The sequence below is a fragment of the Vidua macroura genome, chromosome 2 (assembly GCF_024509145.1).
Source record: "Vidua macroura isolate BioBank_ID:100142 chromosome 2, ASM2450914v1, whole genome shotgun sequence".
Classification (NCBI taxonomy): Eukaryota; Metazoa; Chordata; class Aves; order Passeriformes; family Viduidae; genus Vidua; species Vidua macroura.
In genome coordinates, this window is record NC_071572.1 from 75,714,183 (window position 1) to 75,740,552 (window position 26,370).

Below are 26,370 nucleotides of genomic sequence, written 5' to 3' on the forward strand. Positions count from 1 at the left end.
TTTCATGAAACCAGACCTTCCTACAATAACAACAGGAAAACAACTACTTAATGTAAAACAGTTGAACCATTCTAGCACTTGGCATTATTGTTTGAATCCAGGCCAAGGGGAGCTGGACTTGTTAGTGCTGCCATGCAAACCTAGCTAAAATATTCTTTGAGTTTATCCTTGTGACAGTTGCTCATGAAGAGTGGGAACTATCATCATTATCACCCTCACTTTCCTCCCCAGTGCATCCTTCCCAAAAACACACATATACAGCTCTGAGATGGTGCCCAGTTTCACAAGAGGTGATGGTCAGGATTCATCTGCCTGCTCAGGTTCACCCTCTGCAAGACCTAAGAGGCTTCATTAATTATACTGCTTTGGCTGGGAAATAAATGGAGAGTGTGAGCTCTGTTGGATTGGCTTCACGGTGTCCCTCCTGATCTTACTAGTTCTTTGCCGTGTTCTTCTCAGATTTCATCCTCTCCAAAACTTATTTCTCCTTCATGCTTCCCAGCTCTTTGCTTTCTTAGTGTCCTCTTTGTGTCCCTCAGGACAGATTTCAATTTCCTGGTCAGTACATCTGGCCAGTTGTGGCTGTGAAACAGAAAAGAAAAGAGGAGTTAGCAGCTTTGCTCACCAAGGCATGACTTTTCATTTAGCATCATTTTGTGTCAGCCAAAGCAGAAATGTTAAATGATGGAGTTGAAGTGGATCTTTTGCTGCAATATTTCAAGAGTTCATCAAACCCAGGTTCTGGGCCACCATCCGTTGGTGGGTGCAAATTCATTATAACATAATGGGTTTCTCAGAGACAAAATAAACACCAAGGACTTGTAAGAGGCCAGAAGCTCAGCAAATGGCAGGGCTTTAGGAAGGTCTTAAATCTACAACTACCCTGTCATGGATAAAGCATCATATGGAATAGGATTTACTGCATATAATAGAAAATATAATTCCAGTTCTTTTAAACCAAAAAGAGCTAATACTAATCCCTAGTAATAACACCATTGCTATTATATAGAGATTAGAAAAAAATAGTTAATAGTTGTAGATATACATAAATGTATGGTTTAAACTGTACACACCATCATTGTGTGCAATGAATATGCAATTATTTTAGAATAGAAATATATGTTAAAAACCAACTACATGAAGCAGGTATCCTGTAGAAATAATAGAAAGGGTAATGTTTTTGAACTAAAACAGGATAGATTTAGACTAGATATAACAAAGAAATTTTATGTCGAGGATGCTCATTGCAAGGGGGATTGGACTAAATGACCTTAAAAGATCCCTTCCGACCCAAGCTATCCTATGATAATATGGTCTTATCTGCTGGTCAGCTGCACCTTGCTAGCCAATGGTTTGGCCAGCAAGCTGCAATTATTTGGGTATTTCTTGAACAAGAAAGAGTGTCAAGGGATCTCCTGTCACTAAGTTGAGTTCATAGGATGAGGGGTCATAATGCAAGGAGAGTCAAATCCTTGAGGAACAAAAAACAAAACAAAAAAACCCAAACAACAACAACAACAACAAAAAGGAGAGAAAATAACTTGAAAAATTGAGCCTCAGTACTTTTAGGTAATCCCAGGCCGGTGCTTTTGTCCATGTAGGATACACCACCTGAATTCTTACACAGCTAGAAGTCAGCAGAGAGCAGTACAGATTGTACTAAAATTCACATACAATGGGTCCCTCCACAAATACAGCCACTACCAATCACATGGGTGAAATCTCACCCCTGAGAACTCCACAAGGAATTCTGATTGATTTGCATGGGGTCTAAGTCTCATCTACAAACTGAGACCTATCCATGAATCCTAGGGAGTCATTGACCTCTCTGTGACATAGTTCTCTGTTATGTTTTGAAGTTAAAGAGAGAAATCCCTTTCTCCTTTTCAGAAGTATTTTAAGATGCTGTGGATGGGATTCATCTGCCTGAGGATATTGTCCAGCAGCATTTGCTGCCATGGTTTATCCTACATAGTCTTCAGCTGTTGTTTAATCTACCAGTCTTACACAAGTGTCTGTGATAACAATGGTGCTGTGGGCTGAATCCCACTTGCATGCGTGGGTTAAAAGGTCCATGTTAAGTTCACAGACCCTACCAGAGGACAAAAGAGAAGGGCCACTAATGATATAACCCAGAGATTTATTTTCAGATAACAGGAGGTATGCTCTAATGTTCCTCATGCTTTGCTGAGTGTTTTTATCAAGATCCAGTCAGAACCATCACTTCTCTTTGAAATCAAGAATACATCAAGGATGGCAGAATCCACAGGACTTTAACCTTTCAAGGTTAAAGAATTGACTCTGAGCAGGAGAAGCAGAGTCTTGACCTTCCTCTAGACTCCAGGCCAGATGAATACTCCAAAATACATAATTACTCCAAGATGGGGATCCCTATTGTACTGCAGCAAGAACCCTCTGGGACTGTTAGCATTTTAGGGTCCCAGACTAAAAGGACCAGAAACTGGGTGAATGGACTATAGATCACCACATCTGAGATCCTTGTATAGTGTTTATTGCCACCAAGGAAAAACAAGGTTGTTGGTAGCATAGTCCCTTTCATCAGAAGCATCTAAGATAGATTAGCTAGAAACATCACTAAACCACCAAGCAGGCATGTGGGAATAAGTGGCTGTTGAGGACATAATTGACTCCATTGAAAGCTTACTGCACACAAGAATGATTGAACTAGGACCATTGAAAAGATCTAGCTATGAATGTCGTAATGATTTTTCTGCTATTTCCAATGGATTAAGCCAAGTTGCCTAATGAGGACATTCTGTTCTCCATAATATATACTGCTGATCATCCTGCTTCAGTGTGGAAGTCTGTGTCTGTGGGTTTTAGATGTACTAAATACTTATATACCACTATATGTGCAGGTTTTGTCAAGCAGGGCTAATCCAAGTGTGAGATCCTCTTTGTCTCTGGCCTTGGAGGGTTAGCTGGTACTCTTAGATGTAAATCAGCAGGGTGGTCTTCTGTGCCTCAGAACTTGTATTTAGCAGTGGGTGTTCACATATGGTAGTGCTTATGCAGGTCTCTTCAGATTGTGTCCCATATTCAAATAATTTTGTTTATTTTATTTTTTTAATGAGGATTTTCTGCCCTCAGGTCCTTGATAGGGAGAACTTCAGACAAAATTTAAATATCGCTTAAGAGAGACAAAGCAGCCTGGTAACACACCCTGAATATTTAAAAGATGTATTTGGGAAGAAGGAACACAGCCAACAGTTACCTGCTGGGTTTTATCCTTGTGAGAAAATTGGATGTAGCTTTAGTCTTCATAGCAATCTATCAGCCAGATCTGGTGTGTCTTAGGCGTTTGTAACTAGATTTTGCCTGTATCTAGGTACTCTGAGCTTTCATCCACCCCTCCTTTGTTAGAGGAGTGGAAATGAAATGCACATTAGTCCAGAGGAGTTGAGCAGAAGCATTACTGCTGTTTTTAGAGATATTATCCAAAATCCCAGCTCATACATCATTTTCAGGGGACATCACACTTGTGCAAGTGTGCACACTTGTGCATGCTTCTATGCCAGCCTTGCTCTGATAACACCTACTTGATCAGGTCATGCCGTCATATTCCACATGACTTCCAAATTCCACCCACACCTTAAATCCATTATCTCTTGTACCCATCAGTACCATAATGATGAATATCAAAGCTGCATCCTGTTATTGTCATGAGGTATGGGATTACACTAGGCAGGAGATGTACATTACACAAAAGCAACAGTAGGCAATTTGGATTTTTCCAGGCTTGAACTCCAGTTTTATGTCTGTATTTACCATGTACTGGGCTCTTCATGAACATCATGAACATCAACATAGAGTGGATTGATAGTACACTGCAGAAAAACGTAGTAATACTCAATGTCTTTCAGGAATTAATAGGATACTAGGTATAAATTCACTAGGAAATCACCCAACAAGGCTCTACAGCTTTGCTGCTGTTCCAAGCACCTCTTGAATGAGACATGTTAGAATAATAACACATATTAAAAAAAAAAAAAAAAAAAAGGAGAAAAGTAGAAGGAAAGGGGGAAGAAAAGACACTAAAACCAGTAAAATGCACACAAATAACACACAAGCAGACACTAAACAGCAGAGCTACATGGGGACTGTCCTACAACTACTACCTCAGATCTAGGTTCTTTTGCCAAGGAGTTTTTCAGCTTTCCTCCTTTTGAACTCTGCAATTTCTTCTGGGAGTAACCCATGAGCTCTATACCTGCAGTGAACAGGTAGGCCATTAGAGAAAGAACCAATTCGGTTTCAACTGAAATAAAGAACAGACCGTAATGGAGACTAAAGAAAAGGTAAGTGTCTTCTGGTGAGAGAAAGGAAAACAAATATGGGTCCTGGCTCTGGTTTTATTAATTCTCCTCTTGTACCACTCAACTTACTGCAAAGGATGAGGTCAGCTAATTAAATTTTAAGTGTCCAGAGGGCTCTTGGCACTCTTAGACACTTCCGCCAGGACAAAATGAATGACTTTGTTGATTGAGGAGTATAAACTATATCTTTATCAAGGCTGTTTCCAGAATCAATTAAAGATGAATCCTGGGAGAATGATTCCATTATTACACTCATCTTTGACCACATTCATTAAAGGGAGGAATAGAACAAAACAGCAGTGAAGATCTTGCATTTTGTTAGTTTAGTTCCTGCTTCAGTGCCTTTTGCTCTTCCAGGGATGTTGCTTTTAGAAGCTCTCAGCTCACTAAGCTGTGAGCACATTTCCTGGTGGAAATCCTATTTAACAGTCCCTAGAGAAAGCCAGTTGTCTCTGAATGCTGAACACAAATTTAACAGCCTTTCCTGAGGGAGAGTAGAGTCAAGTTTCAGGTCTTTGGCTAGTTCTGCTCTACAAATGGAAATGCCTATACAAGTTGTCCTCCCATGCCTTATCTAAATTCTTATTTCTGGGAACATGTTTCTTCTTAGAAACATTGATCCCTCTTTATAAACCTCCTGAAGAGTCATGGTGCCTTTAGGGCTGGGTCCCAAGGACAGGGAAGCCAGGAGGATATAATCCTGATGGGTTCAATGAGGAATGACTTCTTCTGGGAATCTACAACTCAAGAGGGATTTAGCTCCCTGATATTTTTTTTTATCTGCAATAGAGATGTCTCCATGTAAGCCAAATATCTTGGGCTCTATTCTGAGATAGTGGAGGGAAGCTGGTGCTGCTGGGCCACAGCAGGAGTTTATCCCAAAGAAGAAGAAGATCAACACCAAGAAATGTCTGTTTCTTTGCACTGACTCTTCAAAGACATGCAAGGTGACCAGATCAGATGGAGGTAAAAAACTTTTAATAAGATTAAATCCTGCCTGTTGGAGGGAGAAAAGAAATCTTTGTGTCTAGACCCTTTATGGAAGTAGTAACAAAATTCAGCCACACATGGGTGAGCATCAGGGGTTTGGTTTTTGAGTCCAGCCAGCAGGACTTCACGCACAGGGCAGTGGAGAAGGTTGCTGCCTGTGTCTGCACAACAGTGCAGCAGGTTGTGACCCACAGAAGGTAAAGGCCTGACCAGGGTATTTGATGATCAAGCACAGTATTAGACTGCCTGAGGTCCACCTCCAGACACTGCTCACACAAGTATCAATTAAATGTTTGGCAGTGACTTGACTTTCAACCACTGTACAGCAGAAAAAGAAAGATCCAGTGTAAACAGGACCTGCTCATCCCCTGAACTCACAAATGTCTGAGCAACTGGTGAGGTCTGATTCTGCATTATCCATCCCAGCTTTGGGCAAAACCCCTCTTTTTGGAGACAGCTGTTATTTTACCAAGGTCCTCTCTTCCCATCACCTTGTTTGCAAAAACAGCAGAAGAAAATCCATTAAGTTCTGACTTTACTTCCTTTCTGAACACTGAATGTAGGGTTTCTTGCTATTAGCACAAATTCTGTAATATTCCAGTCAACTCTCCCAGAAACTTCAGCTTGCTCAGGAAGAGCTTGTTTAAATATAAAGCTGGTGCAATCACATCACAAGTCAAACAGTCTTGTTGAAAGGGAGATGAGTCACCAACGTTCATTCCCTTTCTCATCCTCCATCAGATTTCAGAAAAAAGTCTTCTTTCTCATTGTCATTATGCCACAGCCATGATCAGAATACTTCTTTGCCTTCATTTTGCTGTTGTGTTAGGTGGTCAGAAATAGCTTGAAAAGAAGGGATTGAGTGTGAAGCAAAATACATCTGTCCTGACATTGCATGGTCAAGCCTATGAGACAGAGGATGCTTTGATTTCCTTGAATAGCTCTTGTTAAATGATATATAAAATTTATTTAGGAAATATTTTTATGTTGTTGTATAATTCCAGCTATGGGAAGTCAACAAGAGTTTTTCACTGCTGTTTGGTCCACAAGTTCTTTTAATTTTGATTTAAAAGTGGATTTGACAGACTTCAGATAGGAGCCCAAGTAGAAATGTTTTCAGTTTTCTCCTCAGAAAGACACATCAGCAGCAACAGCAACACTAGAGACTCTCTACAGTTCCATCCTACAAGGGTGCTCCAGCACAGACAAAGCAATGACAGCCTTGTACAGGGTAGAAGAAAAATAATTTTGTCCTACTGAGTGTCTTTTTCCTAGCTCATAAAAAGGTGTTTATAACTTGGGGTTGGGAGATGGATTCTTTGAGCATCCTTCACTGTTTCTCACCCATTTATCTTCAAACAAGGATCTCAGTGCTTCCTCCAGGGCTGATCCTCATGCGAGGATGAGAGGGCCCCAAGACTCTCACCTATTCCTGGATGTATCTTCAGTGTTCAGTGATGTTGCACATCAGGTTGCACTTATCACTGTGAGTGGTAGTGGGATAGAAGACCTATCAACCCTTCTGGACTTAAGACTTAATGAATTTATACAAGGTAAGGGATTTGGGTTTATGTCAAAAAATCAAAAACTTTCATATGCTCTTTACCTAGGCACTGGGTTAATGGTTAAAAGCCTTTGAGAGGATTGACAATATGTATCTTTGTTGAATTGTATTAATTTTTCCCCCCAGTTAACTTTCCATAAATAGTTTTAAGGGAAAGTTTCTGAATAAAACTACCTGCTGGGATAGAGGACTTCTGATGCTTTCAAACACTGTATTCAGTATCAAAGAAAAGAATTTCTGAACCAGGATGGTAAATGTTGGAAAATTCAGAAGACCAAGAATGTCACTTATCTCCTTGGAATGGCAAATGAAAATCAGCCTGGCTCTTGGTTTTCTTCTGGTTTGGGTTTTTTGTTTGTTTGGTTGGTTGGTTGGTTGGTTGGTTGGGGTTTTTTTCTTTCTGAATTTCATTAGCCATTGAATTTTTCCTAGTGTTAGATATGTTTTCAGTGCTTTGCAAAATGCATCTGAGATTTAGACCAGGTCAGGCTTGCATCTGGTAGTTTTGTATAACCTCTTATCCTTTCTGCTTTTTTGGACAAGATGACTGCTCCACTGGAGTTGAAAAGATGCTGCCTGTTCCAAAGCATCACAGGATGCCAACTTCAAATATCCCATGATTATATACTCACAACTTTGTGCTTTTTCCTTGTCTCATAATTCAACCCCCCAGATAGTCACCTGGTGTATCCTCAAAGAAATTTCACAGCCTTCCTTTAAACCTATCTGACTGAAATCTCAAAAGAATGTCTATCCTACAGGTAGACTGCTGCTTGACTGCTTGGCACACTTTGCTGTCTCTTAATTTTGTTACACCTTCTCTATGTCCAGTCTGCCATTATTTCCCGTGGCAGTACCAGGTGTATGTATAGAAATCTGACTTGAAGCAAGGGAAGGTGTAGAGAGGCTATAGAACTGTCCTGCACTGTACTATGTTATGCGAAGTTAACCCAAAATTCCCATGAAAACCAGGTAAAACTGAGATTTGATCAGACCAAGAAAAAAGGACTTATCCTTTGAATAGGAACTTCAAAAACTTCCATCCATAGGATCTGACCCTTAAATCTATGGCCGACAGGTTTTCAATTCCATAGCATGGATATAAGACCAAGCACAATGTAGTTACCTTCACTTAGTAGGAAACACCTCTCGGCATGGCCGCCACAACGGCCCACCTGTAGATGTTTAGGCTTCCCAAGTCACAATATAAAGCAAGAGATAAAAACAAGTGTTCATAGACCTCATGGTAAGGGCATACCCAAGAGAAGATAAGTTGCCTTAGGACAGAGTGAAAAAAATGAGTAGAAGAGGAATTTATTCAGTATTTCCTTCTTCAGCTCAAAAGCCTACAAATAAGGAAATCCCTATGGAATTATACGAGGCAGTGACTTGAAACCACCATATTGGCCAGCTAGAGAGAAACAACTTTCTGCTTCTTGATTTTGTGCCAAAATATGAATCATCAAGATAAGGTTGGAAAGCAGGACATAATGTCTAATATCTATCTGGTAACAGCACAGCCTATGCCTGAGGCAGTTCTCCAAATATTTGCTCTGCTTCAACATCCAGTTGCTTTTTTCTGTAACTTGACATTTGGCCTTTAGGGTATAAGTTTCATTTTGCCCCCTCACAAGGACAAATACGGTTTTGTGTAACTTTACTTTTTTCCTCTGATTACTGTCAAGATCACTCAACCGCTGTGTGACCTGTGGGGATGGAGATACTGCAAAAGAAGAAGGAAGATTTGGGCCTCGGGACAAGAGTAGATCACCTCTGTCTCTGCAATGTTAAAGGTGGACTCTTCAGAGATTACACATGGATGCGCAAGATCCTCTGATCCTGAGTATGTGGGGAAATGGGGAAATTTTTTTATTTACTAAGAGTGAATGGGGCCACATGTAGAACGATATTGATCAGAAGTCAGAGCTACATTAAAACAGACCATGTTTGCTGTCAGACACCGATCTCTGAAGTAGTTACTTTAGGACCTCATCAAAACAGGCAACAACATCTTGCAAGGGTCAATTGAATCAGACCCTTAGCAAGTATTTCTCTTTATTGTCTATAAAGGGAGTCGAGGTTGACTGCTTTTAAAGTGGGTGACCACGCTGTTCTTGTCAAACAAATCTGATTCCTGGTTTTTATGTCCTGACCACAACATCCTTTCCAGGCATCCAGCAGGTGACATCTGAACAGGGAGTACTTTGTTTGCAAAGTCAGGCATTACAAAGCTACAAAATGACTTCATGAAGGCAGCATAATTAAATCTTTGATTGCATAACAGTGCCATACATTTGTAACACAAAGCTTTCTCATTCTTCTGTTAGAATGAAAGGGAAGAAATGTGTTTATATGTTAATGAGGCTGATGTTTTCAGCAGGAATTTGATGGAAGGGGAGAAAAATCTTGTGTCTCCCATACACTGATGACACCAGAGACCTGAAAGTGTCCCTACCTGTTTTTCTCATATATGCACACAGAGCAGGAAGGAGATTCGGGGAGGAACCCTCAAGTTCTTTCTCAAGTTCAGTCTCCAAGTGATTATAGGGGAGAAGCAGGAAGTTTCCATGTCACTTCTTGGGAACTGTGAATAAGGAGAGGTGCTGAAAGAATCACATCCCTTCTGAGTCCCTGTACTATGCCTGAACATGTAAGTCAGGGAAGGAACAGGATATAGATTTTGCAAACAGATAACATGGACAGACAGATATTCAGCCTGTGAACTCCAAAAGAGATGTTTTAATCAATGTCTTGGACAGTGATGAAGTCATACTCACCCTGGCTTTATTTCAGGAGGTTTAGGTAAGGGCTTCTGGAAGCCTTTTTTCCCAACCAGCCAATATGTTTCCTCTACTCCTTTACCCTAAAATAAAACCAAAAATCCAAATAAAAAGCAGCTTTCTGACTGCCCTCTGCTTGATATGTAATTTTTCTCTCTTGGTTTCTCTGGTTTCATACATATCCAGAGACAGACCATGCCTGGAAATCTTGGGCTGTCCTTCAGAATAGCTCAGGGATCATTTGAGTTTGACTTTCCTGAAAGAGGATATTCATTAACCTTGTTCCAACTGTCATTTACAAATTACCCTCATTGATCTGGGTCATTGAAACTACACAGCTGAACAGAAATTGGAAACTACAAGATCACTAATCATCTTATTTGTCAGCACTAGCATTATTAATTGAGAGACTTTACAACTCATTCTGAACTGAGTATCAGAATAATAACTTCCTCTCCCACCATTGATGGTTTAGCTTGTAAGGTGTGATGCATCTGATGAACCTATTTGAGAGTCAATCACCCTTAACTGAAGAAGGGGAGGAAAACCAACAATCATCTTCACATAAAGTAGACCCTGAAAGTACTTCAGGCTAATAAATTCCTGAAAGGCCAATTTATCCCCACTATGTAAAGGTTTCTTTCCATTGACTAGACCTGGAATATTTACCCCATATCTCCACTTGCAGACATATGAACTTGGATGATTCCACTTGTCATGCAAAATTGTTGAGGGACCTGAGGCCATATTCGGACATTTTATTCTAGGCATTTAAGGCAAGCAAAGCTCCTACTTCTGTCCATTGACTATGTAAAGGTAGAAATGATGTTTGAATTATTTAGTACTGTCTTGTTTGGACATTGAAAAGTAGCAGCTTCTGTCAAGGGTGGACTAAATAAACTACTATAGAAATACTTATATTCAGCATATACAGCTGATTGCTTGATCCCACAGTCCTTCAATAACTACTTAATGTATTGAAACAAATGAAAGGGAAAATTCTGGAAGGATTCAGCTGAAGATTGGTATATGAAGGCCAAAAAAGATATTAATATGAAAATTCCTCAAGCAAGATGACTCCCCTTTGAAGTGCTTCACACAGCCCTGGCCTTCTTACCCTCAGTTCTGTTTTTCCCCTGGGTATGATTTCATAGCCTTCGTTCAGATTCCGAAGTGTATCCACTGTACTTTGGCTGACATGAATTCTGTAAGCTGGGAACAGAGAGCAAAGCAGCTGGATCATTGCACTGCACACAGGCTGTGAATTTCCCACTGCTTCATCCTAACAAGGAAAAGGGCTCCAAAGCAGGAGTGTTCCAATTCAGGTGTGTGGCTGGTGTTGCTGTGTGGTGTTCCTCTATGTAGAGTTTAATGCTGACTGATGGGTTCTTCCAGGCAGGGCTGTAAAGAATGGAGGGGGAGAGGAGATATACTCTGAGGGCTTCCTGGAGAAGGATACCAAACACATTCAGTGTAGAAGTCCATCTGTTCATAAAGATGGCAACTGGTTTTCCAGTAACACTGTCAGCTAGATTTCTGTTTTATCTATTGCCATAGTATAACTAGGGAATAAGAAAGAAATGAAAAATAGCCAACTGTCCTGCTCCAGACACCAAACATAATTTGAAAGCTGTGATGAAGAGCAAAGAGATGGAGTTTGCAAGGGAACATAAAGAAAATGTGGCTATGCATGTAGATATGTCTGGATTTTTAGTAATTTATCCCACCCAGAGCTGCCATTTAATCTATGAACAAAAAGGGCAAAGGTGGAGAACTTTATTGCATTCCCATCTTCCCCAGATTGTTTTACAGCCACTGCTGGAACTCACTGAAATTTTTTATTGTTCTGCTTGTGTGAACAAGCTAGGAAATATTTCTAAAACATTTCCCCCAAAATAGGTTTTTTTTGTTTTTTTTTTTTTTTTTTTTTTTTTTGTTTTTTTTTTGTTTTTTTTGTTTTGTTTTTTTTTTTTGTTTTTTTTGTTTAGCTTTTATTTCAATTTTGTCAATCACATTGCCTTCCCCTTTGAAGGATGGGGTATGAGCTGATTAATTTTTTTTTCCATAATAATAAGAAAGAAAAACATCAGTTTGAATATGTAGAGGAAGATCATACAGCTATGAGCTACATTTTGTGAGAGATTAACCTACAATTTTCCTATTTATCTATATGCATTTCTATTAATGTGGAACAATGTTCTTGCACCTGCAGTGCTCCTGCTGTCTCCAGTCTCAGTGGGACTTTCTATGACCAAGGGTATGATGGAAGCAGTGCCCACCTGTCCTTCAACCCTTGCTTTGTACTGGTTATGGAAGGTAAATGCATTATTTTACTGTGCAAGAACCCTCTGAATTGAGGGTTCTTAGCACTGACTGAAAGCAAGATCCAAACCGTATTGGAGGAAAAGTAGGACAAGATTCATGCTGATTTTGGTTGATGGGATTCGAGTCACAGAACTGCAGCTGGAAGGCAGGGTCCTAAAGGCCAACCTACAATGGCAAAAATGGTGCCCTCTCCTTCAGGCTGCTTTGAATTCTATCATTTGACTTTCCCCTTTCTTTGACTGACCCAAATACTCACGCAGGCCTGTGGACTCCATTCTTGACGCCGTGTTCACCGTGTCTCCAAAGAGGCAGTACCGTGGCATGGTCAGCCCCACCACGCCTGCCACACAAGGCCCTGAAAAACACGTCAGCAGCGTTACCTGGATGGCCCTGCATAAATCTAGTGGTTCACTGACAAACAAATCTCATCTTTTCCTCTGACACTCAAAAAACCTATTGGAAATACAGGAGAAGGTTTCCTAAAGATCTCATTGGCCTTGGTGCTTGCTCCAATCAGTTGAAAGTTAAGCATTGCTCTGGATTTCATGCTGGTGTTTCATGTCTGAGAAAGGTCCTGTGTGGCAGGCCTTCAGTTCACCATCATCTGGGAGAAATTTGTTCAGAGTTCATGGAAACTCAAGGACAATCATAATCTCATTTTAAAAAGGTCTTTTTCCATGTGAGAAAACTAAAGTTCAGATCCTGTGACATGCCCTGTAATCTGCTGAAACAGGATTAAAAATCAGCCTTGGGAGTCCAGAGGTGCTGGCAGCACTCTGGACCACCCTGTGTCCCCTCCTTGGAAAGGAAGAGAGTGTTAGATGGCCTGTCTAGCCAAAACCTCTTTTTTCCCTCTTTCTCATTCTTTATACAAGATCTATTCACTTCCTAAGTAGCTTCCAAAGATCATTGCCAAGTTGTCAGGGAGAGGTATGTGTGCAGGATCCCATGATCATGCACAGACTGGGAGATAAAATGCGTGGAAGCCAAACAGCACAAACAATTTTTATCCGGGGCATTTGGCTTACTGAATGTTTAGACTGCACTCTGAAAGAGGAGAAGCTAAATTTCATTGCCTACAATAGAAAATATCGGGCCTGCAAAATAAGTGCAAAAATAAAAATAAAAAGCAATGTGATAAGGTGTGGGGCTTCCTGCAGACAAAAGACAGGACTCTCTGTATTTTCCATCAGAGGCATTTATAAGATATGCCTTTTCAGGCTTTGCCTGCCTTTTCAATGTCATGATCCTTCTGAGTGAATATTTAGTACAACTGATATCTAGGAAATCTTTCCCCATGCAAGATTACAAGAGATGTGAACGTTGTACATCACCAACAGTACCTAAAATTATGCTATAGATTAGAGTTTTCATAATATAAAAAGATTATAGGTTAAAATGTTGTGTTTAAAACAGTAATAATATAAATAGTAGCAATTGTGGCCTAATTTAGAAGTGATCAGTTACTTAGTTTAGTACAATGCAATTTTATGCTGATTTTAGTGTTATTTTAAAAAATTGATCTTTCATGTAGTTTTCAGACCTATCTTAAGGACAATGAAACTCCATTGCTGAAAGCTATGGGGAACTTCACAAGAACCTCTCTTGCTGTGACCTCTGAAAAGTTGTTGCTGCCCAAAGTTGCCGGATTTTAAAACACTTCATGAGGACGCAAACTCGGAGGTAAGACAGGTATTAACTCCTGCCTGATGAATCATTGCTTGATAAAAGATTTTTTTAAAAAAGAGTGAGGAAGAATGGTTCATACAAAAAATATTACAAGGACTTGAGCAGCATGGATCAAACTGGATAAAACACAGCAGGCAGAGACTGCTGGAGATCATGAAAACCTGATTTAAGGGGATTTCTTTTCAACTCTTGTCAGTGTACCTCAGACAAAACACTGTTCCTCAGAATCTCTTACAAGTTAATTCCCATCCTTATCAGTACTCTCTACTTTGTTTCAAGCTTTTCAGGAGAGGAACTATATCCACTAGAGGAATTTTAATTCAGGTTTTCATCTATACGCACTTCTATACGCAACTATAAAGGCACTGTTGATAGTCTCGGCCAAGGACCTTATGGTTCCCTAAATGGTCTTTATTGTGTGCATGCTAATGTGACATATAACCAAATACAAGGTCTTTTTGGTGACTTCTTCTTCATGCTTCAGTAAAAGGTTTCCCTGAGAAAACCCTATCTCACAAAAAACCGCCTCTCTTCTTTTTGTGGTGACAATATAACAGCAACAGTCCCAAATCTCACTAAGAAACAAAGCTCCTTCTGTAATATGTGATTTGGACAGGACAAAAACATGTGGCTCATGTTGAAAAAACAGCCCTCACTGAGAAGGATTTGTGCTCCATTGGTTAGAGCATGGTGCTAAGAACATCAGGGTCATGGGGTCGATCCCTGTATGGGCCACTCACTTGGGAGTTGGACTCCATGATCCTTGTGGATCCCTTGCAACTCAGAGTATGCTATGATTCTGTCATTCCATTTTAAGAAGCACAAATAAAGGCAGATGAGCTTCTACTGTAGTCAGTGGAAACCAAGTCAACGTGGTAAACTGAGCCATATGGCCTTTTCCACTCCTGCTCATGAACAGCTTTACAGGGTTCATTTATATGTCCTCAAAATGAGTGTAGACTCTCTGAAAGTCCTGGAAACAACTCCATGTGGGTACCTGAATTCAAGTTCCCTATTTAGTTGGTGCAATCACTCAGCCATTTCTACATAGGAGTAGCAAGATTTTTAGGGTGAGGTGTTACCTTTCTAGAATACTGCTTTTAAGCCTGTCCCATTGCAGAAGGCTCTCAGCTCAAAATCAACCCTACCATATAAGCATTCCCAAAATTACACATTCCCTGCGTTGAAAGCATCTAAGACTTAATTTGCTTACTGCCTTCACCTCCTGTGCGTGTTCCCCCTTTTCCAAACAGCTTCAGCAGAAGGCTAAGAAAAACTTGCAATGGTAAATCTCCCACAGTTACAAGTTTCAGAGGAAACCAGACACCCTGTGATGAGGACATTATGGCCTAGTTGTTTAATTACACAGGTCTATATGTTTGCTTTGAAGTGTCTCTTTGCCAGGGCTTGCAAGGGTCAGTTAACGAGAGGCTCTGGCTAAGACTCTGCAAAGATCATCAGAAGTGCTGCAGAGTTTAAGGGTCAAGATCAAAGTGCAGGGCTGACTGCCAGAGAGCCTGACTGATACACAAATCATCTTCAGCCTCCGTGGAAAAGCTTATCTTCTCACCACTGCTCTCGCTGACTGTCCTGCTCCAGCCCAGGCATGGATAGTGGGGAAACAGCTGAGTCAGCCGAATTATCTGGGATCTGCAGTGAAGTCAGGAGAGACAGCCAAGATTCCAGGATGTGTTTAAAGCAGGGGAAAAAATGCAGACCAAGCACTGGTCTTCTTGTCCTCTTTGCCTTACCCATGCATTGCCACAAGCAGACATGGGCATGGGCCATCAGAAGTTCCCAGAGGTGCAGCTTTCCCTCGCAGTTGAAAAGACATGGGCAGCCTATGCCAAAATGCATTTACTGCTTTTTCTGAGAGGCATCATGAGCTCTTCTTGGCACCAGTTTCCAGAAAGCAGCTAAAGTACATGACTGAGAGGTCACACCCTTACTCCATCCCTTCCAGTACAGTGAAAGTGTCAGCCAAGTTCTCCTCTCCCCCAAGAGCTTCCCCAAGGCTTTCATGATGCTGATCATTCCCTCTTCATGCATCTTTTCTCAGGAGAAATGGGGTCTAGGGTTAATCAAACTCAGCTGTTAGCTCTGTGGCTCAGAGAGCTGGTTTGCTTTGGAACATGTGTTTGTGGCTGCTCCCATGACAGTATGACACTGCCAGATCTGTGCAAAACAAGATCTGCAGAGTCCTCTGCCCTCTTCCTCTCACACCCAATACAACAGTTCATAGCAATTCTGCTTTCCAGATATCCAAAATGTTAATACCCCCTGTAGACATCACCTAGGGATCTATTTTTTGGCATGGGAGATACATTGCAGAACTGCTGTCAACAGGCAGCAGCAGATGTTGCACAGCAATTTCCTCTCTTTCCATGCTGAAAATATGCTGCTGGTGCTCCAGGGACTCCTGCTCTGGGCACGACAATCTGCAGCCATAATCTCATCTAATTTCTGACAGAGTATAAAACACACTCCTGCAATCATTCCTTAATGCTTTACACTTCTGTGAAGGGTCAACTAAGAATCACAAATTTCAAAGAAAACAGTAGGGAGATGTGTTTCAGAGATAACTCCAAAAGAGGATCTTATGAGGTCAAGGATTCACAACACTGATTTTTACTCTGCTAAAGTCACAGCTCTGTTCTTGGGATATTCTGACTGAGATACGTCCTTTACTCTGCTTCTGTCTGCTAACACGTACATCAGGGACCAGGATACTGACATCTGCAAAATGCTTGCATCCTAAGGCTCCAAAAGCATGGATATTATCAGATAAGTAGAAGGCTAAAACCCCTTATATTATTGGGTCAGACTCCTGGGCATTCTTAGTCATTGTTTGGCTTCCCACAGTGGGCAACACCTGGTACTTTAGAGGAAGAGGCAGGAAATCTGGTAAAAACAGCTGGGAAAAATCTATTAATGGTTGACTAAAAAAATGTAAAAAATTATGAAGGTTCATATATCTTATACAAATACTGATTCATGATAATGGCAGATATATTTTTCTATATTTAAAATACTTTTACCTATATAACTGAAGTTCTACTGTTTTGGATTTTTTTTTTTTTGTTTTATTTTGGAGTTTAATTACATTTCATATATATATATATATATATATATATATATATATATATATATATATATATATATATAAGGAACTTCCTCCTTTAATTTTAAACAAGCAACCTTTCTGTTGATTGAATACATTATGACTTCTACATCAGAGATGTTTTCTTTATAACATAACTTTTTCTTAAGAGCTGTATCACATTTTTCTTCCAGTATATCCTATCTGTAATAAATATCTCCAATCTTTTTGTGATTTCACTTTATGCCAGTGTTTCTGTGCTTTTTCATTTCAGAATAGAGTTGCAAAGACATCATTGATGTCCCACCTCTGAAGATATCCCACCTCTGAAGGTCCTATGTCACATTGAAGAGCTATCCATACAATGAAACCCTTGTGACTAACATGCCAGATGTAGTTCCTGGCTGGGACAAAATACAAAATCTCTCCTTAAAATGATACTAAGCTGTGGATATTCTCAGCTCAGTCAGAGAGAAAGAGAAAGGTTTTCTTACCAGGCAAAAGCCTGGGAAGCATTTGGGAAAGAATGTAAATAATTCTCTAATCTATCTTGTTGTTCACATTGTTTATAGATATGTTCTACCACTGCGCGTCATTCACTGCCCACCAATGGTGTGAGATGTTGTTACTCTAAGACCAATGAAATTAATCCGCACGATGTTCTCTATATATAGAGCGGTGCATTTGAAATAAATCAGAGTTCATTCTCTTTGCCTTCTAATCTAGAGTTCTCTGTTCCAGTCTTGCTCAACAGCGACACTAAGCCACTTTCCTCCACAAACCCTCTCTGGGCTTTTTTTTTTTTCCATTTTAACTGCCTTTTTGATGTGGAAGATTTTAAAGTATCTTGTAAGGCTGGTTTTGGAGGGCAGGCATGAAGAAAGCATTCAGAGTTAGAAACGCAGTTGAGAAGGAGCTCTCTGATGTTCAGTTGCCTACCTGTGTGCAGCCCGATTCGTATCCTGAGGGGAATGTCTGGCATGTGCCTCATTTTGAATGTTCCCACAGCGCTGAGGATGTCCAAGGACATGTTGGCAATTTCAGCTGCGTGCTTGTTTCCATTCCGTTTTGGGAGCCCTGAAGCAACCATGTAGGCATCACCAATTGTCTCCACCTAACAAATACCACTGCATTAAGAAATAAATACAGAAATTGAAAAAGATGGGAAGGAAACGCAGAATAAAATTACTTCTCACCTTGTAAACATCATGGTTTCCAAGAACAGCATCGAACAGAGAGTAAAGGTCATTCAGAAGGTCAACTACTTCAATGGGTTCACTGAGGGCTGAAATGGATGTGAAGCCCACAATATCATTGAAGTAGATGGTCACCTGGTCAAAATACTCCGGTTCCACAGTGCCACCAGTCTTGAGGGCTTCTGCCACTGAACTGAAATAGCAACACAAAACAACCCTGTTTGTTTCTAGTGCATGCCCAAGAGCTCAGACTCTTGTTTTAATGTGTTCAGATCTTCCACTACATGGCTGTAACCAGCGTTGATTAGGGTTTCTTACTTTGATTTGAAGGTGCTTGTCAAAATTGATGGTCAGGTCTACAATGTTGCTTATTTCTGGGGAAGGGTGCTGTTCAGACTAGATATGGGCTTATTATGGGGTGTTTTTGGTTTGGTTGCCTGGGGCTTTTTACCACTTAAAGTACCAGTACTTACGGTGGAAGCATTTGTGACAGCAGTTTTTCTGTCTTCTGTTTTTCAACCTCTAGCTCTTCAGTCCGCTCACTGATTAAATCTTCCAGGTTGCTTGAGTACTGCTCAAGCATCCTGAGCATTGAGTCAATGATATTGGTCTTTTTCCCTTTGTTGATGGTTTTGAACTGGAAAATCAAACTGGAGAGTTATTTGTCTGTCTCTTTACACCACTGTAGCACTCTGAGTTTGGAAATGAACAAAAAGCAAACATTTCTTTGGAAGTGTCATGCTAAAGACTGGCTTTTTCAATGGCAAGAGTTCAAAGATAAAGGAAAAGGTGAATTAGAAGGTGAATTTGCATCAATCAGTGAGATTACCTTACAGTAATTGTCAACATGTACATTGTTATGGAGTCGTGTCAGGCTGCAGGTTTGCAACCCCATTTATTCAATGAAAAATCTTTAGGGTAACTTGCAAAACTTTGCATTCAGAGTCACAAAGTTCAGGGTGTTAGCAACACTTAAAACCTTTTTACATGTTACAGCACTTAAACCCATCTTTGCACACTGACATGCATGTGTACTGCCACCTCCATTCCCAGTTCTTCATTGAGTTGTGCTTTCTCCTCCTGACCTGAAGTTGAGCTGCTGGAACTTTTGGATAATTTGTGGCTTTAGAAGCTAACTCAGACTCAACAGTGGAGTCAGGAGGTTCAAAATTATTCACAGATTCATAGAACCGAAAGGTAAAAATTATGGATATTTGTTTAGCTGGTTTGAGGAAATGCCTTAAAGTTGTGTCAGGGAAGGTTTATATTGGATATTGAGAATTTTTTTTCACAGAAAGGGTTTGTAAAGCCTGTTTGGAACAGACTGCTCAGGATAATGGTGGAGTCACCATCCCTGGAAGTGCTCACAAAACATGTGGATGTGGCACTTCAGGACATGGATTAGCATCACACGTAGTGGTGGTACGGGATTGATGATTGACTATCTTAAAAGTCTTTTCTAACCTTAACAAGTGTATGATCCGATGACCTTATAAGAACACAGGAACTACACTGCTTGATCAGAAAGGGGGGTTATTTTGCCAGTACCTGTCCATGTGACTGGCCAGTAACAGATATCTGGGAAAGCTGTTTAAACAGGCCTCAGGTATAGTCATATTTCCCTGGGATAGTCTCAAAGCTTCCACTATTCTGGAATTGAGAGACCTCCTATGCCAAATGTTGTATCTTTGTCATTAACAGTCTTTGGCGAATTTTCCTAATAGCTACCATTGAAACACTTCAGAAGATTAAAAGAAAAATTGTTCTGAAGGTGCATAATTTACAAATCTTTCATCTCCATGAGACCATCTGTGCAGGTACACTGCAAATGTGAAGACATCAAGCCCATGTCCAGGCTGCTTCATCACCCCTAAGTCAGGATAAGTCTAGGCCTCTGCAACTTCTTCATTCTTTAATAACTAAGTTAAAGGAAAAAAACACAAAAAACAAAACAAAACAAAAAAAAAACCCACACAAACAGACAAAACAAACAAACAAACAAAAACCAATAAAACACTTCCCTGCCAAGAACAAACAATGGGATTACATGAGCTTCTTTATTTACTGACCTTATGAAACACCTCCTCAAAGGTTGGACGTCGTTCAGGGGCTTCAGCCCAGCATTGCTTCATTACCTGGATGCATGTCAGGGGGGCTACCTCAGGAGCTATGTTTGGGCGACAGAGGGGAGGGGGCTTCTTCACTTTCTTTATAATTTCTGTGGCAAAGAGAAGAATGGGAAGCACACTGTAAGATGGAGGGCCTTGATGGGGACAAAGGACCTTTTCATATGTCCCTGGCTTGCTTCTTCAGCTGTCACTCTTAGTCCCCAGCACCCAGTGTCTGTGCCAAATGAAGCTGGAGGTTTCTGCTGTTCTCTGTCAGGAGTCTCTTGAAGGATTTAAAGAAGATTCATCTGCCTTCTTGTCCCTGGAGAACCAGGTTATGAGTAATAAAGTGGCTGGATGGGGGAAGGATGTGTGACAGATGGATGTGTGAGCCTGCAGGCTTGTATTTAATGAAATTGCCTCTGACTCTCTCCACTAGGACCTGCAGTCTTCTAAGACAGCAGAGGTTTATGGCTGAGCCCAGACAGGAAGGATATCAGCCTCTGATGCTTCATCATTAACTGGGAACTAGGACGTAGGAGGTTGGCGGGAGTGGCGACAGTGGAAAGTATGTTAAAGGGGAGAGGTTGAGTTCAAAACAGTGTCTGGGAAATGACTCCCTGTCTAGAGCTCCCTCCCTAGAAATGAGGCTTGTAAGGAACTGGGCTTGGGTTTTCAAACCCTGAGAAGTCAGTCTTTTAACACCCACCAAAGTTATTGTATTTGAAATCTTATTTTGCTCAGTGCAGAGCAGGCAAATGGAGTGAAAACCTTTTTCTCTGGCAGGAGTCCTGCTGTTGCTGTGAGTAACCAAAGCATTTCAGCATTTACAGCTTACTTTAAAGATCTTTGCCTCACCCCCCCAGACTCTGCTAAATGAACTAATCAAAACATCTGGCCCCAATATTTCCAGGGACAGCCAAGGGAAAATGCCTTCCCTAGATTGTTTTAAAGTTCAGAAGCTAAAACTCCTTAGGATTGAGACACAATGAGTAGAAATTCATCATTTTATCAGGTTAGAAAACAGAACTGACCTGTGGAGGGATGTGGTGGGGGAAACCTGCTAATTGCATCATAGTCTGCATCATAGGTCCAGCTCTGATTTACAGAGGGGATACATCATTAACATCATTGTTATTGCATTGTGACAGCAGCTTCAGGCACAGAAAAGTCAGGACCCCATTTTTCCAGCTGAACTGGCACATACTGATTTGTCATACCCCACTTGATGGTTGTCCAGCTTAAAATGTGTTGAGAATGGGCTGTCACTGAAATCAGCTAATTTTAGATTATTGTCACTCTCTCCCTGTTTAAGTGCTTGTGACCTGACCCTGACTGCAGTGGGTTTGTTCTTCCTATGGATGCACAACATGGTTGGACCATGAGCAGCTCCTAAAGACTTCACCTGTTTGCTATTTATGATATACATAAGCAAAATGATGCATTACATCGACCTCTGTTGAAGACGGAGTCTCTTTAAAAAGGAAAGGATTAAGGACAAATAGATGGGCAGATGGACGAAATAGGATGTTGGCAAGGGGTCCAGCTCAAAAACTTTCAGCATCCATGATGGACAAAAAAGGGCCAATGAGTGGGAAGCAAAGGAGTTTCTAAGCTATGGGAAATTCTGCCTTCAGATTTCACCCCATACTATGATGAAAAGCCCGAGTTTGCACAGGGAGCTGGAGGTGCTGCAGCGGTCTGAAGCATCCTGGGGAGCACCCAGAACCCCAATCCCAGTGAAAGCAGTGATGAGATATGTACCAAGGCTGTGATGAGAACTACACATTTTGATGTTTATTATGAATGTTGTGTTGAAAACAGACTTCTGCCACTGAGAAAGGTCATGACACTAATGCATTGTTGCATTATTAATAAAGGGACTTGGCCAGGCCTTTTGTAAGTGCTCTGCACGAAGCTTTAAAAATATACTGTAGTAGTTGCCTACCTTCAGCTGAGAGTTCTGATGTGCAGTAAGGTGGACCCCGAGCAACCACTTCTTGTAGGATGATTGCAAAGCTGTAAATGTCCCCTTTGATTGTGCCTTTTCTGCACATGTCTGGGTCCCTCAGTAACTCAGGAGCCGTCCAGAGCAATTCTAAAAAAATTTCAGAGCATCACATTTCTTACACTTTAACTCAGACTATTGCAAAGTAAGTGCTTAAATGAATACCTTATTTCAGTCATTTGATGAAAGGTTGGAAAATACTACATTGTTTACTGAATCAAGCCTTTTACTTCTAGTGGTATGTTATAAATACTAAACTTCTGTGCTGACAAAAAAAAAAAAATCATCCAAGTTTTATTCTATGGGGTTTTTTTTAAAAAACTGCCATACCAACAATTCGTATCATAAAACACCAGCCATGAACTTCAACATAAGATGTCATCTCACCACTGCCAGAAGCTTTAACACCATTTTTTGATTGAAAATGTTCCTGAGACAAAATATTGGCACCAAATCTTTAATTTCTTGTTAGAGTTGTCACTCCTTTATAAAGCGACAATTAGCAACATATTTTCTGTAGTTCTTTTTAGATGAAAATAGTTCCTGTAAAAGAAGTTTATGACAATCTGACGCACAGTCTTTATAATCCAATAGTTCAAGTGACAAAAGACACAGTTGTAAAACATATCCAGCTTCATGAAGACATGAATCTTCAAATTGAGATTTTGTTACCCTGGTAACTGTGCATTATGAGTAATGGGGATATGGAACATTTCTGCCACTGCAAATGTGTTTATCTTCTGTAAGGGAGGAGAAGAAAGCCTTCTGTCTGACAACTGCCCTGAGACATTGAAAAGGTGTAGGCATCAAATCCCATGCGAGAGTGATCAAACCATGAAATATTATTCAAAAACAAGTTTCAAGAATAAATTGGGATACCAGAGGAACCCCCAAAAATGGCCAAGTGAAAGAAATCCTATCCAAGACTCCAAACCTGGTCCCATGAGGGCTGTTCTTAAGTGGTGGGAATCTCATGTGGCAACCTTTGGTGATTGGCATGTAGAGGACCTATTTCAAAGAGACCTACATAATTTTGTGTTTTAGATGACTTATTTTAACAAAAAAAGTGTCTTTGCATTTGGGCTAACATAAAACTCTATATATGGGATTGGGTCTAAGGATGTGAAGCCATTCTACTAGCTACATCTCTACAGAAATTCAGTACTGATAAGATTTCAGAGACAATTCAGTCCTTCTCCAACTGCAACGGGCTGAAGTTCTGTCCCTGCTTACAGTAAAATATATATTTTTTACCATATCACTCTGCTATTCACTTCACTTTCAGGCAGTCTGCAAAAAACTTTGCTTACCCTTTCTTAAAACAATGCATGGTATAGAGGAAACTAGATGTAGTGAGATTGAGCATGAAAATCCTTGTGTGGCCTTGAAATTGCATTTGAACTAACATCTGTTAGATCAATGGAACAACTATTTAAAAAAAAAATATTTCCTCATCACACCTACCTTCCGGGGATGGCTGAATATAGGGGCATTTCTGTGCCTCTAAGATCTCATTATAACCATAGTCAGTGATCTTCAGGACAAACCGGCCATCCACAACACAGTTACGAGACTTGAGACGTCCATGGGCAAAATCTCGGTGATGCAAATATCTGATTCCCTATGAAATACAGAAAAATATCCAGGTTGCTCCTTAAGAATTATCTTATCCATCAACACTCAGAGACACCAAGCCAATTTGTCACCTCAGATGGCATCAAATGCAGCACTGACGCTATGTCAAATGTAGTAATGATTGAAACAACAAACTATGAGAGAAGTTTAGAAATTGATTAGGCACATGAAATAGGTTTGTCTGAACTCTAAAGTAGTAAAAGTCTGACAACTTCAGGAAGAGTCAGATGCCTCCCTCTGTAGCCCTACATCTCACGGCACCCAGAAGTTCTGCTTTTAGGCAAGGATAAGAAAGTGGACAAAAGTATTACCAAAGAGTTAGGTCAAAGGAAGTCATGAAGGGCTGGGTGCCCCTACCCATGTCCCTCAAGGAGGTTCAGAAGGGGGATCACAGGCTACAAGAATGGTTCTGGTGGTCTACTCTCTGGAATCCACCTGTCCCAGATTAGTAGTTCACCATTAAGACATGAAAATAGGGGACATGATTGGAAGTGTGCAGCCATCCTGTGAGAAGGGATGGATACTGTTTGGTTCTATGGTGGATGCATTTCTGATTTATGACAAGAAAGGGCCTTTGCAAAGAATGAATTTGTCACAAAAATCTATTTTTCTGGGTCATCAGTTGCAGACTGATAAGTAATTTTAACATCTTGTCCTGCTGTGTGGTTGTAGTTCTATTGCCCCAAATGGTGCTTCTCAGATGGAAACAAAACAAGGATAAGAAGTCTCCTTGAAAGACTGATACAATCCAGATTTGTTTTATATCCAGATTTGTTTTCCCTGTGTTATTATAAAAAAAACAACATTCTGATTGAAATAGCTTAGTCATCATAAAAGTCCCCTTCAGATCATGCCTCAGCATGGGCAATGGATTTACTTTAATTAGATCCATCACAAGAGAGGACTTGAACATCCAGTCCAATTTCATATCCTCATTTCTCAGCAAGTCCTCCAGGCTGCCTCGTGAGCAGTACTCCGTCACTATGGCAAAGATGCCACAGTCCGAGAAAAAGCCCAGGAACAGATTCACATTTTCATGACGCAGATCTTTCATCTGAAACAAGACAGTGAACCACAGTGAGACCAGATCAGCCAGACATCTGCTTGGTAGCTTCTTGGTATCACTAGATGCCCTTTTCACACTTGTACTCCCAAACAGCCTTCCACAGAAAGATGGTGATGCAAACAACCTCTCTGGTGCTTATTTTTGGCTACTGAACACTCTTTTCAAGCTTTGTTTTCCTTAGTCTATCCATTATACAAAGATAGCAAGATAGCAAGAGCAAACTAAACAGAAGTTTGTGTTTTGTTTAGACAAACTGTATTGAATCTTTCACTAAACCAGAAGGGCTTTGCTGGGGTAGATTGAGTTCAGCATGTGGATCTTGCTCTGAACTGGAAACAATACCACACCTAGAGAGTCCAAAGTCATCCATCAATGGTGTCTTCGGAGACATGCCCTGGTAAATTTGTTGCTTTTACATGCATAAAAATGCCACTGCTATGTTAGCAATAGCTGTCAACAACTAACGCCCTTGAATTTAGAAAACAGGTATGCTTTCTTGTCATTTGTAACAATGAAATTGAAGACCAAAATTAAGCATCTGAGAGGCTTCTTAGGTAGAAACACAAAGCAAACTCCAGAGAAATGCACAACTGTGTCTGTGTCACACTGTCAACATATAATACATGAAAATATCTACCAGTGCCTCACACTGTGGAGGGATGAGTTCCCCAAACCACTCTGCCTTGGCAAGCAAGGTCACTTGAAGGGTTTGTTGTACATTTAACACTGCACCAGCTTGAAAGTGGCCGGTCCAGGGTGGGGTTTTACAAGCTGCTGACTGACATATGGATCTCTGGTAAATTTGTCAGATGCAGTCGTGCATGGTCCACTCTACCACGTTTCACCAGACAAGACTCATTGACAACCACAATTCATGATTTAATGGATAGACATGAGACAAGGGCAACAAACACACCCTGAAGCCAAAAACATCCCCTGAGAAAGCTTCCCTCCACATGTCATCATCCCTTATTCCTACCTTCCTTAAGATGCTGGTGGAGCTTTGCCTCAGATAGTGAACTGCTCCTGTCTCAAATTTTTTCAGCCACACCTGGTCTCCCTGTCCACAATCAGAGAGTCAGAGAATGGTTAAGGTTGGAAGAAACCAGTGATGGACCATCTAGTCCAACCTCCCTGCTTAAGAAACATTATCCTAGAGCACATGGCACAGGATGGTTTCCAGGCAGTTCTTGAATATGTCCAGTGAGGGAAACTCCACATCCTCCCTGGACAATCTGTTTCAGTGCTTGGTCACCTGCACAGCTAGGTTCTTCCTTATGTTCAGGTGGAACTTTCTGTTCAGGTGCACCAGTTTCTGCCTTTTGCCTCTTGTCCACTGAGAAGAACCTGGCTCTGTCCTTTTGACACTCTCCCTTCAGATAGTTATAGACATCAGTGAGGTTCTCTCTCAGTTGTCTCTTCTTGAGGTTGAACAGGCCCAACTCCCTCAACCTTTCCTCTTAAGAGAGAAGCTCCAGTTCCCTAATCCCAACAAAGGTGGGTGACTGACAGAGCAAACCTCTCAGCAACAGTTAACACTGGGATCCAGGTCTCAATTTCAGATCCTTGATT

At 40.7% G+C, this 26,370-nt stretch overlaps 1 protein-coding gene across 1 annotated transcript in view; it reads right to left on the minus strand.

Annotated features, from left to right (window-relative positions):
- Positions 1-455: 455 nt before the first annotated feature.
- The window catches only part of GUCY2F (guanylate cyclase 2F, retinal), a 38,471-nt gene continuing 12,556 nt past the window's right edge, over positions 456-26,370 (minus strand). Inside the window, exons 7-18 of the mRNA XM_053969807.1 lie at positions 25,778-25,858; positions 24,610-24,786; positions 23,562-23,718; positions 22,038-22,187; positions 20,051-20,199; positions 18,455-18,618; positions 17,982-18,174; positions 17,725-17,899; positions 12,253-12,351; positions 10,789-10,883; positions 9,669-9,754; positions 456-582 (exon numbers count right to left, since the gene is read on the minus strand). Of these exons, the coding sequence (XP_053825782.1) occupies positions 456-582; positions 9,669-9,754; positions 10,789-10,883; positions 12,253-12,351; positions 17,725-17,899; positions 17,982-18,174; positions 18,455-18,618; positions 20,051-20,199; positions 22,038-22,187; positions 23,562-23,718; positions 24,610-24,786; positions 25,778-25,858 (1,653 nt within the window). The remainder of the gene's footprint in view (positions 583-9,668; positions 9,755-10,788; positions 10,884-12,252; positions 12,352-17,724; positions 17,900-17,981; positions 18,175-18,454; positions 18,619-20,050; positions 20,200-22,037; positions 22,188-23,561; positions 23,719-24,609; positions 24,787-25,777; positions 25,859-26,370) is intronic.